Source organism: Lissotriton helveticus, chromosome 6 (assembly GCF_964261635.1).
Source record: "Lissotriton helveticus chromosome 6, aLisHel1.1, whole genome shotgun sequence".
NCBI classification, from domain to species: domain Eukaryota; kingdom Metazoa; phylum Chordata; class Amphibia; order Caudata; family Salamandridae; genus Lissotriton; species Lissotriton helveticus.
The window spans coordinates 1,623,355,851-1,623,368,743 of NC_136067.1; the positions used below are offsets into that span (position 1 = coordinate 1,623,355,851).

Here is a 12,893-nt window from a genome sequence, read left to right on the forward strand (position 1 = left end):
TGCAAAAAGATGGATTTAACCCAGATCTCTTGACTGATTTGATTTGATTTGATTTGTGGTTTTGTATAGCGCTCGTATGCCCGTGGGCGTCTTGGCGCTGTAGAAAAAGACGTGTTGTCCTAAACTGGTGACATTGGTTTATAGGGCCTTGAATAGCCATGTTTTAACCGCTTTTCTAAATGACATTAGGGAGGTACTGTTTTTGATTGCGAGAGGAAGTTGATTCCAGTCTTTGGCAGCATGTAACAGGAAGCTTCTTCCTCCCCACCTCGTTTGTTTGAACCTGGGTACTTGTAGCAATTTTGCCTGGCTGGACCGAAGGTCTCTTATGGGGACGTATAACTTGAGGTGTGTTCTCAGGAACTGAGGTCCCGATCCTTGTAGTGCTTTGTATGTTAGACACAGCGATTTGAATCTAATTCGTTTTGCCAAGGGGAGCCAATGTAGTGTGTCTAGATGGTACGAGATGTGCTCTGATCTTGGTATGTTTAGTAACAGACGTGCTGCTGAGTTTTGCAGGCGTTGTAATTTAGTCAAGTATTGGGCTTGCATCCCAGCATATAATGCATTGCCATAATCCAGTCTTGATTAGGCTAATGTGGTCACCACTGTTTTTCGGGAGTCTATGGGGATCTATGGCAGCAGTTGTTTGATCATTTTTAGGATGAACCACATCGTAGATACTAGTTTATTGGTTTGGGCCTCAAAGGTGAGTTTGTTGTCCAGCAAAATGCCCAGATTTTTTTACTTTGGCCACCGGTGAAGGGCAGTTGCCGAGATCTGCCGGCCACCATTCAGGGGACCAGATTTCTGTATTTGTTCCTAGTAACATGACTTCACTCTTATCCCCATTTAATTTCAAGCAGTTTTGCTCCATCCACTGGCTTACTAATTTCATGCAATTGTTGAAGTTATTTGCCGTGGCTGAGGTGTCATTTTTTATGGAGACTACGATCTGCGTGTCGTCGGAGTACGACACTGGCAAAAAGCCACAAGCTCTGATGATTTCGGCTAGCGGTGTTACGTATAGGTTAAAAAGCGTTGGGCTTAACGAAGACCCCTGCGGGACCCCACATGGGGATTTAAAGGATTTTGATTTTTTTCGCCCAGTTCCACTGTGAAAGTTCTATTGTCCAGGAATGATGCCAACAGCTTTCTAGCCTCTTGGTGGACTCCTACTGATGTTAGTCGGTCCAGGAGCGTGTCATGGTTCACCGTATCGAAGGCCGCTGATAGATCTAATAATATCAAAGCGGCCTTCCCCCCGGCGTCCAACACGCTCCTGAGCTCTTCCACTGCCATTAGCAAAGCTGTTTCGGTGCCGTGACCTTCAAGGAAGCCATACTGTGAGGGGTCCAGTATGTTTGCCTTGGTGATAAATTGGGCAAGTTGTTTGTTTAGCAGTTTCTCCGCTACCTTAGCGCCAAAAGGAATTCTCGCTATTGGCCTGTAATTGCCAGGTTCTTCTTGATCTAGATTGCATTTTTTCAGGAGGGGCAGGACTGATGTAGATTTCCAGATGGCTGGATATGTACCGGAGTTCAGTATGAGTTCCAGAAGGTTGATCATTTGCTCACTGTACAGCTCTGGGCACAAGTGAAATATTCTCGGAGGACATGGATCTGAGTATGCCCCTGATTTGGTTGCCATTACAGTCTGGTGGACGTGCTCCTTCTCAGGTAGGAGGAATTTGAACTCTGGTTTTGTGGTTGTGTTCATAGCTGGGTCCTTAGTATGGACATTTGTGTCTTGTATAGGGGATTGTGGGGTGGCAGATTTAAATGATTCATAGACTCGGGTCACTTTGTCGATAAAAAATTGTCCCAAGGTGTTGCAAAACTCTGTAGTGGCTGGCATATTGGTTTCGGTTTTAACTTTAGCAAGTTGTTTTACTGTTCGAAATAATTCCTGACTAGAGTTTTTTGCTTCCTCTATTTTCTGGGTAAAATATTGACTTTTTGTGGTAAAGATCATTTTCTTATATATGTTCAGAGAGGTCTTGTATTCCGTTTTGCTATCTGGGCTATAATTTACTCTCCATGTCCTTTCGAATTTCCTGCATATACGCTTCTGAGCCCTAAGGTTTTCTGAGAACCAGGGTTGCGATGGTTGTTTTTTCCTAAAGGTTGCCTTTTTTTGTGGTACTGCTGTTTCTATGGCCGATGTTATCCAGCTAGAAATTTGGTTGGTGGCCATGTTACATTCCTCAGTTAATGTTGGTTTATGTGACGCTAGATGGTCTCGTAATTTTATGTCGTCTATATTGGACCAATCTAGATATAAAGTAGGTGTATTTTGTATCTGTGCCGACGTAGTTCCTTCTTTATTGTCCAAGGTCAAAGAAAAGATTATGACCTTGTGATCCGACCAAGGGACGGGAAGACAGTCCAGTATTTTAATATGTTTATTGGAGGTAAAGATACCATCCAGAGTGTGTCCTGCTTTGTGTGTGTCTGTGTGGACTAGCTGATCTAGGCCCAGATTATTTAATGTGTCGGTCAGCACTGCTGTCCCAGTATTGTCGCTTTTTTCAAGATGAATGTTAAAATCCCCCAAGATGGTATTGTCGGAGTATTGCACGCTGGATTCTAAGAAGGGGTTTAGTGAGGATGTCAAATTGATTTTGGCTTTTGGCGGTCTGTAGATCAGAAGGCCGTTGAAAGTATAGCTTTGAGTTAATTTGATGTGAAAGGACAGCGTTTCTCAGTCCAGGGTGCTGCCTGAGGCGCAGCTCTTCATTTTTAAATCACTTCTGGCTATGATAGCCAGGCCCCCCCCTCATTTCTTTTTCCGATCAGCTCTAGCTAGTGTGTATCCTTCCGGTATAGCCAGTAGTAGGTCTGTGTCGGATGCTTCATCGGCCCAGATCTCGGTGATGAATATTAAATCCAGACTATTGGCATCTATAAGCTCTGCTGTTTCGGTATTATGTTTAATTAAAGATCGAGCGTTGATGAGCCCTGCTTTAAAGGATTTTGTCTCGCGGGTCATAGGCTGAGGGAGTGGCATCCAATTGCTGCAGTGAGTATATTCAAACTTGATTTGGCATTTGGTGCAATATTTGATTTCGGCTAGCGGGGAGAGCGGATTGCAATGGTGTTTGGGTCTTAGGTATAATAGCTCCTCTGCAGAGTAGCTCTTCCTACCCCTATTATGATTTTTTTGGACAGGGTTTATGGCCCTGGGCCCGGTCCCGGCGCGGACGGGCGCAGACGGGCTTGCCTTCGGGGCGCCGCTGCGCGCGCCCGCTGCGCGGTCTTGGGTTAGTCATAATATATACCAGGGAAAGTATCAGGGGGTGTGTCCTCGCTCAGCCCGGTCCGCCCTCCACTCAATCAGCCTCAGCTGCGGTGGACCGGGGTCGGAGGGGAGGCGTGCGGCGCAGGTAGGGGTCTAAATGAGCTTTCAATCAGTCCAAACAAATGTTAAAAACAGTGAATGTTTTAAAAAGCGGCGATCTTTTCTGCAGACAAACAGTGATTAAAGGGTACAGCTTAAGCACAGCGCGACTCACGTCTTGTCTCTCGCGTCAGGGGAAAGCTACTGGCCTTAAATATGTTTGCTGGTAATGTATCAGGGGGTGTGTCCTCGCTCATCCTGGTCCGCCCTACACTCAATCAGCCTCAGCTGCGGTGGACCGGGGTCGGAGGGGAGGCGTGCGGCGCAGGTAGGGGTCTAAAATGAGCTTTCAATCAGCCCAAACAAATGTTAAAAACAGTGAATGTTTTAAAAAGCGTCGATCTTTTCTGCAGACAAACAGTGATTAAAGGGTACAGCTTAAGCACAGCGCGACTCACGACTGGGGGTGAATGTATGATTTATTCAGCATTCCGCCCATCATTTGTTTGCTTAGCACGCAAGTTGAATGTAGGCAGGCTAATAGAGGCCGTATGCCCTGGTTTCTGAAATGGCAAGTGAACCTGCTAGTTTGAACTGAGGGCTTTCAAAATACTTTATATTGTTCTCAGTGTTGGAATAGCATGGGGATTCTGCTTTATAGTGCTTGCCTTTCAGGGAAACACTGTCTTTTTCCACTTCATGAACACTGCTTACTACATAATGTTACTCATAATTTACCCTCCCCAGTTCAAAATATTTTCCCACTGTTTACTTTTCTTAAAATTGGACTTGTTTGTATCATTCTTTTCATTCCTCGTCCTCACCTGCTTGACAAGCTGGTGGTGGGCTGAAACCATGCAGGCACAAGGTGCGCTCAAGCAATGCCGGTAGTGGTGTGAATTTTTCCTCCTAGTGCATCCTTGTACACCTAGAAGCAGAATAGGCTCCTCATAGTTTAAGGAGCTACATCTATCCTGCAGCAGGGAACAAATAACTGGGTTATGGTGAGCTTAAAGAATCAATATATTCTTGTGCTGTAGGGATGAGAGAGATACTCTTAAAGAGACAGGTAAGCATAGTTAAATACCTTGCAAATGACTAAGCTTGACATTTCCAGGTGGCCAAAACGTATTAACTGGATAGTGGCTATTAATGTGGTGAGGGAAACCATGATGGCCATGCTTAGGAGGTTTGTGCTCTTTAAAGCCTCAATTTACTTGAAATTCGGTTTGGATAAAGAGATTGGGAAAAAATGCTTTTTGGAATAGTTGTAGAGGATGGAAAGAGTTGTATCCTTATTTTTAAGCTCTTGTGTCCCATTTGTAGAATCGCCTGTTAACATAGGAAATTATATGGATGAGTTTTCTCTTTCAATTAATTTATTGTTTTAAAGGGGAACACTTTGCATGTTACTAATACGAATTGATTTTGAACAACTACAGCGTATACTTAAATATCTTCCATTATTATTTATCTTCACAGTGTGTGATTAGTACGGTATCTCAGATAGAAGAAATAGATGCCGAAACATATAGGTATGTATCATTTTAATATTTTATTCTGATGCTTTTGAGTAGGATGTTAAATAGTGTACTTGTATTTGCTGGTATTACAACAATGGAGACGGAAAACGAACAATCAGACATGTTGACGTAGGGTCAGTTTGAATGTCCCAGGTAGGTTTCATAATGGAGTGATCATCAACCCTGAGAGGGCCTTTTATACAGTAACAGCAGTTGAGTGGGGATTTCAGTCTGCCTTACCCTCCTATACATTAGCTCTGTCTGGTGTCATTCACACACAATACAGAAACCCGGAGGGGGTTGGTCGGTGGAAAGTGAGGTAGAAGATTAATTGCAGTTATTTTTTAATTACCATCTGCCATCCTGTAGGGTATATTCAGGAGATTTATCTGTATGAAAATTTGAGTACAACATTTAAACCAAACATGCTGAAATGGCTAGCTCTACTCTTAAGGATAAATGGACTCTACAACATTGTGGTCTGATAGAAAACTGTGTTTTAGCAGTCTCTAAGCGTATGAATGAAAATGAGGTGGAGAGTATGTCTTTCATGCCTGATTTTGCTCCCTTGCATCCTGAATGCAACTAATCTTTTAATTCTTGTGTCCACTGTCCATGGACGACTGACCTAGGCTTTGACTTGGTTATTACAGAGGTCTTTTGTTTCTCTTTTCTTACCTTATTGCCCTAGTCCCTGATTTTGTTCAATAATATTAGCTACAAGGCCTCCAGGATTTGTTGGTGTTTGCTTTCTTCATCAAATCTCAAAGACTCTGACCATTCCCTGAGGTGTTAACGTTTTAGCTATTGTCTGCTATGATTGCAGGTTACTGTACACTTCCTAAGGGATCATAGTGTCAGAGTGAAGTATTACCAGGTGCGCTGCTATGATAACCATGTACCATATATGTATGATTGATGAAAACACTATGCATATGTAGTCATGAAGGAATGACTTGTTCACTGGAAAATATGTAAATACAAAAAGATACTAAATGATATGAATATCTTCAATGAATAAGAACATTATAGAAACAGTGATGAACCCAAGATGATTTGTAAAGTGTAATTTATTTTTGCATGAAAAAAGTTTAATTCTTGTAAAAACATTTGTCCAAGAAGTTTAATATAGATTCTCCCCAGCAGTGCGCTTGGTTCAGGTCGTGACAATAGTCTTGCGCCTACACTCTTTGATTCAGACAACATAGGGACAGGCAGCCCTATAACACCCAGACGGGGGACCGTTGACATTCAAGGTCTGGCTCCGTGGTTGATCCTGCCCTCTCCGTGCCTCTCCGTGCCTCTCTGAGTTTCCAGGAGTTGGAGTGACTTCCATCCAACTCCATGAATTTTATGAGCGTGTGCACCTCATATTTGGGAGACCCTATTCTTCTGGAGAGCCTTCAAGCCCATGGGTTTGGGAGGGGCCACTACTGGTCTTCCGCCAGCGGGTTTGCCCTCAGCACCAGTCGAGCTCCTTGGACCAGCTCTCGTTGTGCCACTTCAAACTTCCCTGCCGCCAGCTCCGCTGCAGACGTCCCGGCGCCTACTGGTGGCACAGTCCCCATACTCATCCTCCTGGCTATGGAGGAGGTAGTTTCATTTGATATGCTGGTGAGGACAGCAACCTTCAGCTACCCAAAGTGGCTGTGAAGACGAACGTCATGACAGAGGTGGTTCAGCCAGGAGTCACCCCATCGGAATCGCTTATGGACAAGCCCTTCGATGGCTCACATCTCTTCGGAGACAAGGTGGACTAGAGCTAGAGCGCATCAAGGACAGCAGGGCTACGGTCCGGCCCTTGGGCCTTTCCATGGCCGCATGCTAATCCCAGTCCTCCTTTCGTGGCCACTGAAGGGGCTTTTAGCCACGTCTCTACCCATTCAGCCACTACAGCTCCCAAGCTTCCTAGCCCTTGCATGGTTGAGGACGCGTAACCCATAGACCTCATGGGTCAGGTAGCCAGAGGTCGAGCCAGTCCACCATCACCACCACCCTAGCAGCCTCAGCCTCCGAGCCTCTTTAGTTTTCCCTCCGACCATCATCAGCATCGAGTGGGAGGCAGTATACCCCATCACCTGTACCACTGGTTCTCCAGTTTGTCCAAAGGGGTATACTACAGCCCCCTTGCGACTACTCCCCCACCTGTGCCATGTTCTTACGGAAGACCACGTCTCTTTACTCTGCTAGGAAGTGGCAGGTCTCTTGGCCAAGGGAGCCATAGGGAGGGTGCTGGCATCAGAAGTAGGTGGTGGTTTTTATTCCTGCTACTTTTGGTACCCAAGAAAGATGAATGACTTTGTCCTATTTTACACCTGCACCTTCTTAGTGTCTTCCAGACAAAGGAGAAGCCCTGTCTCCCCTAGACCCAGGGAACTGCTGGACTTGTAGTATGCTTATTTTCACCTCCCCATCCTGCCTGCCCACAATCACAACCTGCCGTTCACTATAGGCCAGGAGCACTTTCAGTTTGCTGAGCTCCCCTTCAGACTTACCAGTGCTCCTCAGGTGTTCATAAGAGTGTTGACGGTGGTTGCAGCCATCTTCAGGGGTCAGGGATTCCAGTCTTTCCCTACCTCGATGATTGGCAATTAAACGTGGGCTCACCCCAGCAGTCGTCTGACCCCCTCCCCCCCCCCCGATTACAGTGAACCTTCTGCTCTTTCTGGGGTTCACTATCAACATGCTGAAGTCACACCCGAATCCTACACCCAGAGGTGGTGCAAGGTCTCTTCAAAGTATGGCGAGAGTCTTGGATGGATCCGTTCGCCTCCGTTGAACGCGCAATATCAGCAGTTTTGCTTGTTGGAGTTTCCAAGGCGGCTCTTGCTCGGAGACACTTTGTCTCTAGTAGAGCTCACGCCTCCTGTACGCCTTTCTGCCAATACCATTCCTCCTAGAGTTCTCAAGAAGATGATGACAGATCAGACCCTAGTCATTCTTGTGGCTCCGGATTGGGGATGGAGAGTCTGTTAACCCAAGCTGTTGAGCATGAGCAGGGATTGTGGTTCTCGAAAATCCGGACCCTGGTGTTTTCCCGATATCGAGGTCCAATACCCGTGTCACAAAACCTCAACGCACCAAGACGATTTTGGTATCTATGAACCGATAATAATTAGGACATCATTCCTATGTATTTGCGTCACAATCGAGGGTTGCCAACACCCCAAAATCGTAGTTTCCGTCCCCATCCCTTAAACTCCATTTTGTGAACGGCATCCATCTTGCATCTTGCCCTCATGTTAAGTCAATTAAAGGTCGAGCTTGATCAAGAGGGACACGTCCACCTTTTCGTGACTTCCCCCTGACCTGTCCCAACTGACTCCATTGCCTTCGGCCAAACCTGTTTGGGCAGCTCCTCGCCCAGTGGCCGAATACGATAGCATCAATACATAACATTCCACAAACCATTCACGACATACAGACCATGCTTTCTGCAAACATGCACCTGTCCACATTCCTTGTTTATGGCCAGTTTTATGACTGGGTTGTACCTTTCTTTATTAAGGTTTCATCGATATCTGATGGGAGTTCCAGGCCTAACTGGGTAATCTATCAACAAACTGGACATCTAAAATATGGGCTTGCTTACATGACTCTGCTCTTTGTATTATTGTAGAAATATGTGTATAGCCATATCATAAACTCAGGAATTCTTGCTTGCAGCTATTATTTTTGTATATAAGGAGACGGCTGGTTCTGTAAAAACGACAGTCTCCCGAGAACCTACACTCCGTGTGGTGTACTTCTGGGACACGCGTTACTTGGTAGCTACCAATAAAACTTGATCTTTGACGGTAACTAGAAAACTCCGTGTTTCTGTGGTCCGGAACAAGGGAGAACTCAGAGGTCCTCCGGTGCTACCCCCTGGCACCACCGGGTTCCTAAAAACCCGGCACCTCAGTTGGCGCCCAACTCGGGGCGATATCAAGCGGTGACGGTCCAAGCCAGATGTTCGTGAGGAGCTTCGTGTGAAAATTCCGGAGGACGGCCAGCCACTTCAGCGACCCCTGTATGTCGACGTGGTTCCGAAGGTCTTTGCTGCGAGGTTCCCCGCGTCCCGACGGCTACGAAGGACTGCTGCCCTGACTATCGCCTTGTTTTGGACCCAGTGATCCTTGGTAGAGCGAAACGATAGACGAGTCTTCTAGCGACGTCACAGATCTTCAAATACTTCAGTTAAGTATAAGTGGAGCGTCTCCCAGTCCTTAGTTTGTCCTTAGTTTTTGGTATCCTTGAGATACGCTTTGATTTGGTACTTGCAAGCCCCAAAGCCGAAGGACTCGTGTATTCACGAGATATATCGTAACAGATAATCCTTTGAAGTTTGAAGCTAGACTAGTGAGCGAAGATGCCTGGTTTTAGCAGACTTGGAAACTTGTTTTGTCTTGGTTGTAGTAAGGACTCCCGATTAGAGGAATCTTGTCCGGTTCCTCCAATTGGAACTCCAACGTATGAGCTCTATGTAAAGCACGGCGTAGGTCCTATAACTTATAACGAAGTATGGATAAAATACACCCGCAAGGATGGTGTTTTAAAATGGCCCCAATATGGTAGTTTCGACTCAGAAGTTTTAGATAACCTAGAGGTCAAACTATTCAAGAAGAAAGCCCGACCGGCGATGTTTGACTCTTTCCGCTTATGGCGTAAAGAGGCCAAACAGAAGGAAATTAAATTAGAAAAGAAGAATAAGAGGGACAGAGGTATTTCAGTAATGCAAGCCGCGATAAAATTTAAAGACAACGAAGAGGATCAAATAAGTGAGCAGTTGCACAGGCAACGTAAAATGGCAATAGATAAATGCTATCCCGTTTTGCCATCTCTTCAGCGAGAGACAGTAAAAGAGCGTGAGAAAGATCCATTAATGGCTCATTTGCTAAGTTCGCCACCACCCTATGCACAAAATGCCACAGCACCTCCGCAACCTTTAGTTGCACCTCTGGTAGCTGTTATACAGGCTCCTTTTCCGCACTCACCGGCTACTCTTCAGCTGGCTCCTGTTTCTCTGGCGCAGCCTCTTCAAGGCTCACCGATCACATCTACTTCTCCTACTGTTCCTTCTAAAATTTCGCCTAGCACACTTTCTAGTCTCTCTGATACTCGTTCAACGAACATTTCTGTTTCTACTTTGCGTGACTCTGTTCTACCACCAGTTATTCCCCCACTTTCACCTTCCGTCTGGCATAAAATGACCAGCATTGTTACTAACTTTCCTTCACCACTTTTTCGGTCGCCTAAAACGACCCCTAACACGGAACGAAGACAATTACGAAGCCAAATGCCCGATTATCAGGAAAGGGAATCATTGAATAAGTTAGCACGAAATTGGGCTATGGACACAGCAAGATATGATGTAGAGTCTGTCATGAACGTTTTCCGTCAATGGGATGAACCAACGCAAAGATACGTCTTTGAGCAGATGTGTGTTTTTCTGTGTGACGATTTGGTAGATAATGGTCAGAAGACCAACGAGCAAGAGTTGTGTAGTGTACGATTTAAATTTGGGGAGGGTATGATAGTTGGTCCCGACGTTGAAAAAGCAGTTGAGATATTATTATCACATAGAAGTACGGGTGGTAATTCTGGGTCACCCTCTGACAGTGGTACATCCAGCAGGAAAAGAGCGAGACAGTACCCCATGAGAGAGGTTCCTCCGGTCTGGAGGGAAGGTGACGCAACTGCAGTTCCACCGGTTCTGCCTCATTTCCAGCGTGTATGGGTACATGTCCCCTGGAAAAGATCAGAAGTTTTAGCACTAAAGCAGACGCTACCCGATCCCCGTAAAAACCCGACTGGGTATTATAAGGAGTTATCCCAAACTGCCAGCTCATGTATAATGAATTTAGCGGATATAGACCTGTTGTTTGGGAACGTTGTTCCACATCCTTTATGGAGTAAGATACGTCATACAGATCATGACCAAGAATTAGGTGACTCGTGGGCGAACATTGCGACTACAGATGCTAGACAAGTCGGTGGTTTCAAGCCTGAGCCGTTAATAGCTGAACTTCCCGGTAGAATTATTGCGTACATGAAGACAATTATGCCTGAAGTACGCGTAAACTGGGACAAGCTATCAGCGTGTAAGCAGAAGAAAGACGAGAATGTGTCTGACTTTTTCACGAGATTTGAGGAAACTTTCACTGACCATAGTGGTCAGGATATGGCTACCGAGGGTGGCCAAAGATTGTTTGTAGACAAATTTGTACACAATCTGCTTCCCGAACTATGTGCTAAGCTAAAAGATTCAGAGAGTGCTTGGGCTGTCTCTACGTCAGCGCAGATTCTAGCAACAGCTCAGTACTACGAAAACAGGCGCAAAGACGAGCTAGACAAGGCAGACAAAAAGACGAAAGATTTGAAAACTAAAGTTCTTCTCCAACAGGCCTATCCACCTCGTATGGCTAGCCAGCCCAATTATCAACAGAATAAGCAGTATTGTAGAGACGCGCAGGGAAACGAGTCTTCCCACCAGCGTGTTCCGTATGGCCCGAATCAATGTGCGTATTGCAAGGAAGAGGGTCATTTTAGGAGTAATTGTCCGGCTCTTGCGCGACGCTTAAACGGTGTTTCAGGTGTAAGAGGGAGAGGTGTTCAACACGCCCCCAGAGGTAGGGGCCGTGGAAATTTCTCCCAGAACACAGTTTCTTTTCCGCCTCAGAATTCCATGAATAGCTTTGACCAACAGAATAACGCATCGTCTAGGTCAGCTCAGTACTATGCTGACGACTATTACACCGAACACGACAATGAGGGTAACGATTGCTAGGACAGCCATGGACAAAGAGAGGGAGTTGTTTCAGTTCCAGTAGACCAGGATGGACCTTATGTCGAGGTAATTACCTCAGGAGTGTCAGAGCCATTTCTGCTGGATACTGGTGCTACGAAAAGTTCTATTATGCACTCAAAACTTCCTGGCGCACCTTTGTCTGGCGAAATGAATGTCTCAGTAGGCTTCTCTGGCGCCCCTGTTAGGAACCCGATCTCTAGTCCTATACCCCTTTCTGTTGGCCCCTGTGAATTAGAAGCACCCCTCATTCTTACAACAGGTTGCGGTGAAAATTTGTTAGGATTGGATTTGCTAAAAAGGTTGTATGCGACTTTGTACTGTTCTCCCTCGGGAGTACAACTTACCTTAGGGAAAAAAGTCATTTCTCCAATGTATTTGTCGAAAGAAGGTATTCCAACCGAATTGTCATCACTTCCTGATATACTGTGGGCTAATGGTTCCAATGACGTAGGTCGTTTGGAGATAGCACCGTATGTCATAACTTTGAAAGCCAACGTCGGATTGCCACGTATTCCCCAATACAAAATATCTAACGAATGCGAGAAGGCGTTGTTAACGATCATTTATGATTTGATCGATAAAGATGTTATTGAAGAAACAACAGGGAACGTTTGTAACAGTCCAGTTTTACCGGTCTTAAAACGTACTGATCCTTCACAGCCCCCTGTGTATAGGTTTGTGATTGACCTCAGAGAGGTAAATAAGGTAGTTATCCCACAGTTTCCAGTTGTCCCCGACATTACTGCTTTATTGACAATGGTTCCAGCTTCAGCAGACTGGTTCTCGGTGATTGACCTGAAGAACGCTTTCTTCAGCATCCCGATCGCCGAAGAGAGTAGAGACCTTTTCGGCTTCAATTTAGGAGGACGAAGCTTCCGCTTCAAATGCGCTCCTCAAGGCTACTGCGAAAGCCCATCTATATTCAGTCAGGCACTGAAAACACAACTAGACACAATTGTGCTGCCAGATGGGTCAACTTTGATCCAGTACGTAGACGATCTACTGATCGCCGCAGACACTGAGGAGATTTGCAAACAAGCCACGTTGTTACTATTGCGTCACTTATGTGACATGAAGCACAAAGTCTCTCTTTCAAAGCTGCAATTTTGCCGACAAGAAGTAACCTACCTAGGTCACATCTTATCGAAGGAGGGAAGGAGACTGACACCAGAAAGAATACAGGCAATTACTGAACTAAGTGCCCCAAGGACACAGAGAGAGGTTCGAGCCTTCTTGGGCAT

At 45.6% G+C, this 12,893-nt stretch overlaps 1 protein-coding gene across 2 annotated transcripts in view; it reads left to right on the forward strand.

The window, feature by feature from the left end:
- Positions 1–12,893, forward strand: part of VPS54 (VPS54 subunit of GARP complex) — a 624,042-nt gene that overhangs the window by 241,316 nt on the left and 369,833 nt on the right. For both annotated transcript variants that reach the window (XM_078649430.1, XM_078649431.1), the window contains exon 11: positions 4,822–4,874. In XM_078649430.1, the coding sequence (XP_078505556.1) occupies positions 4,822–4,874 (53 nt within the window). The remainder of the gene's footprint in view (positions 1–4,821; positions 4,875–12,893) is intronic.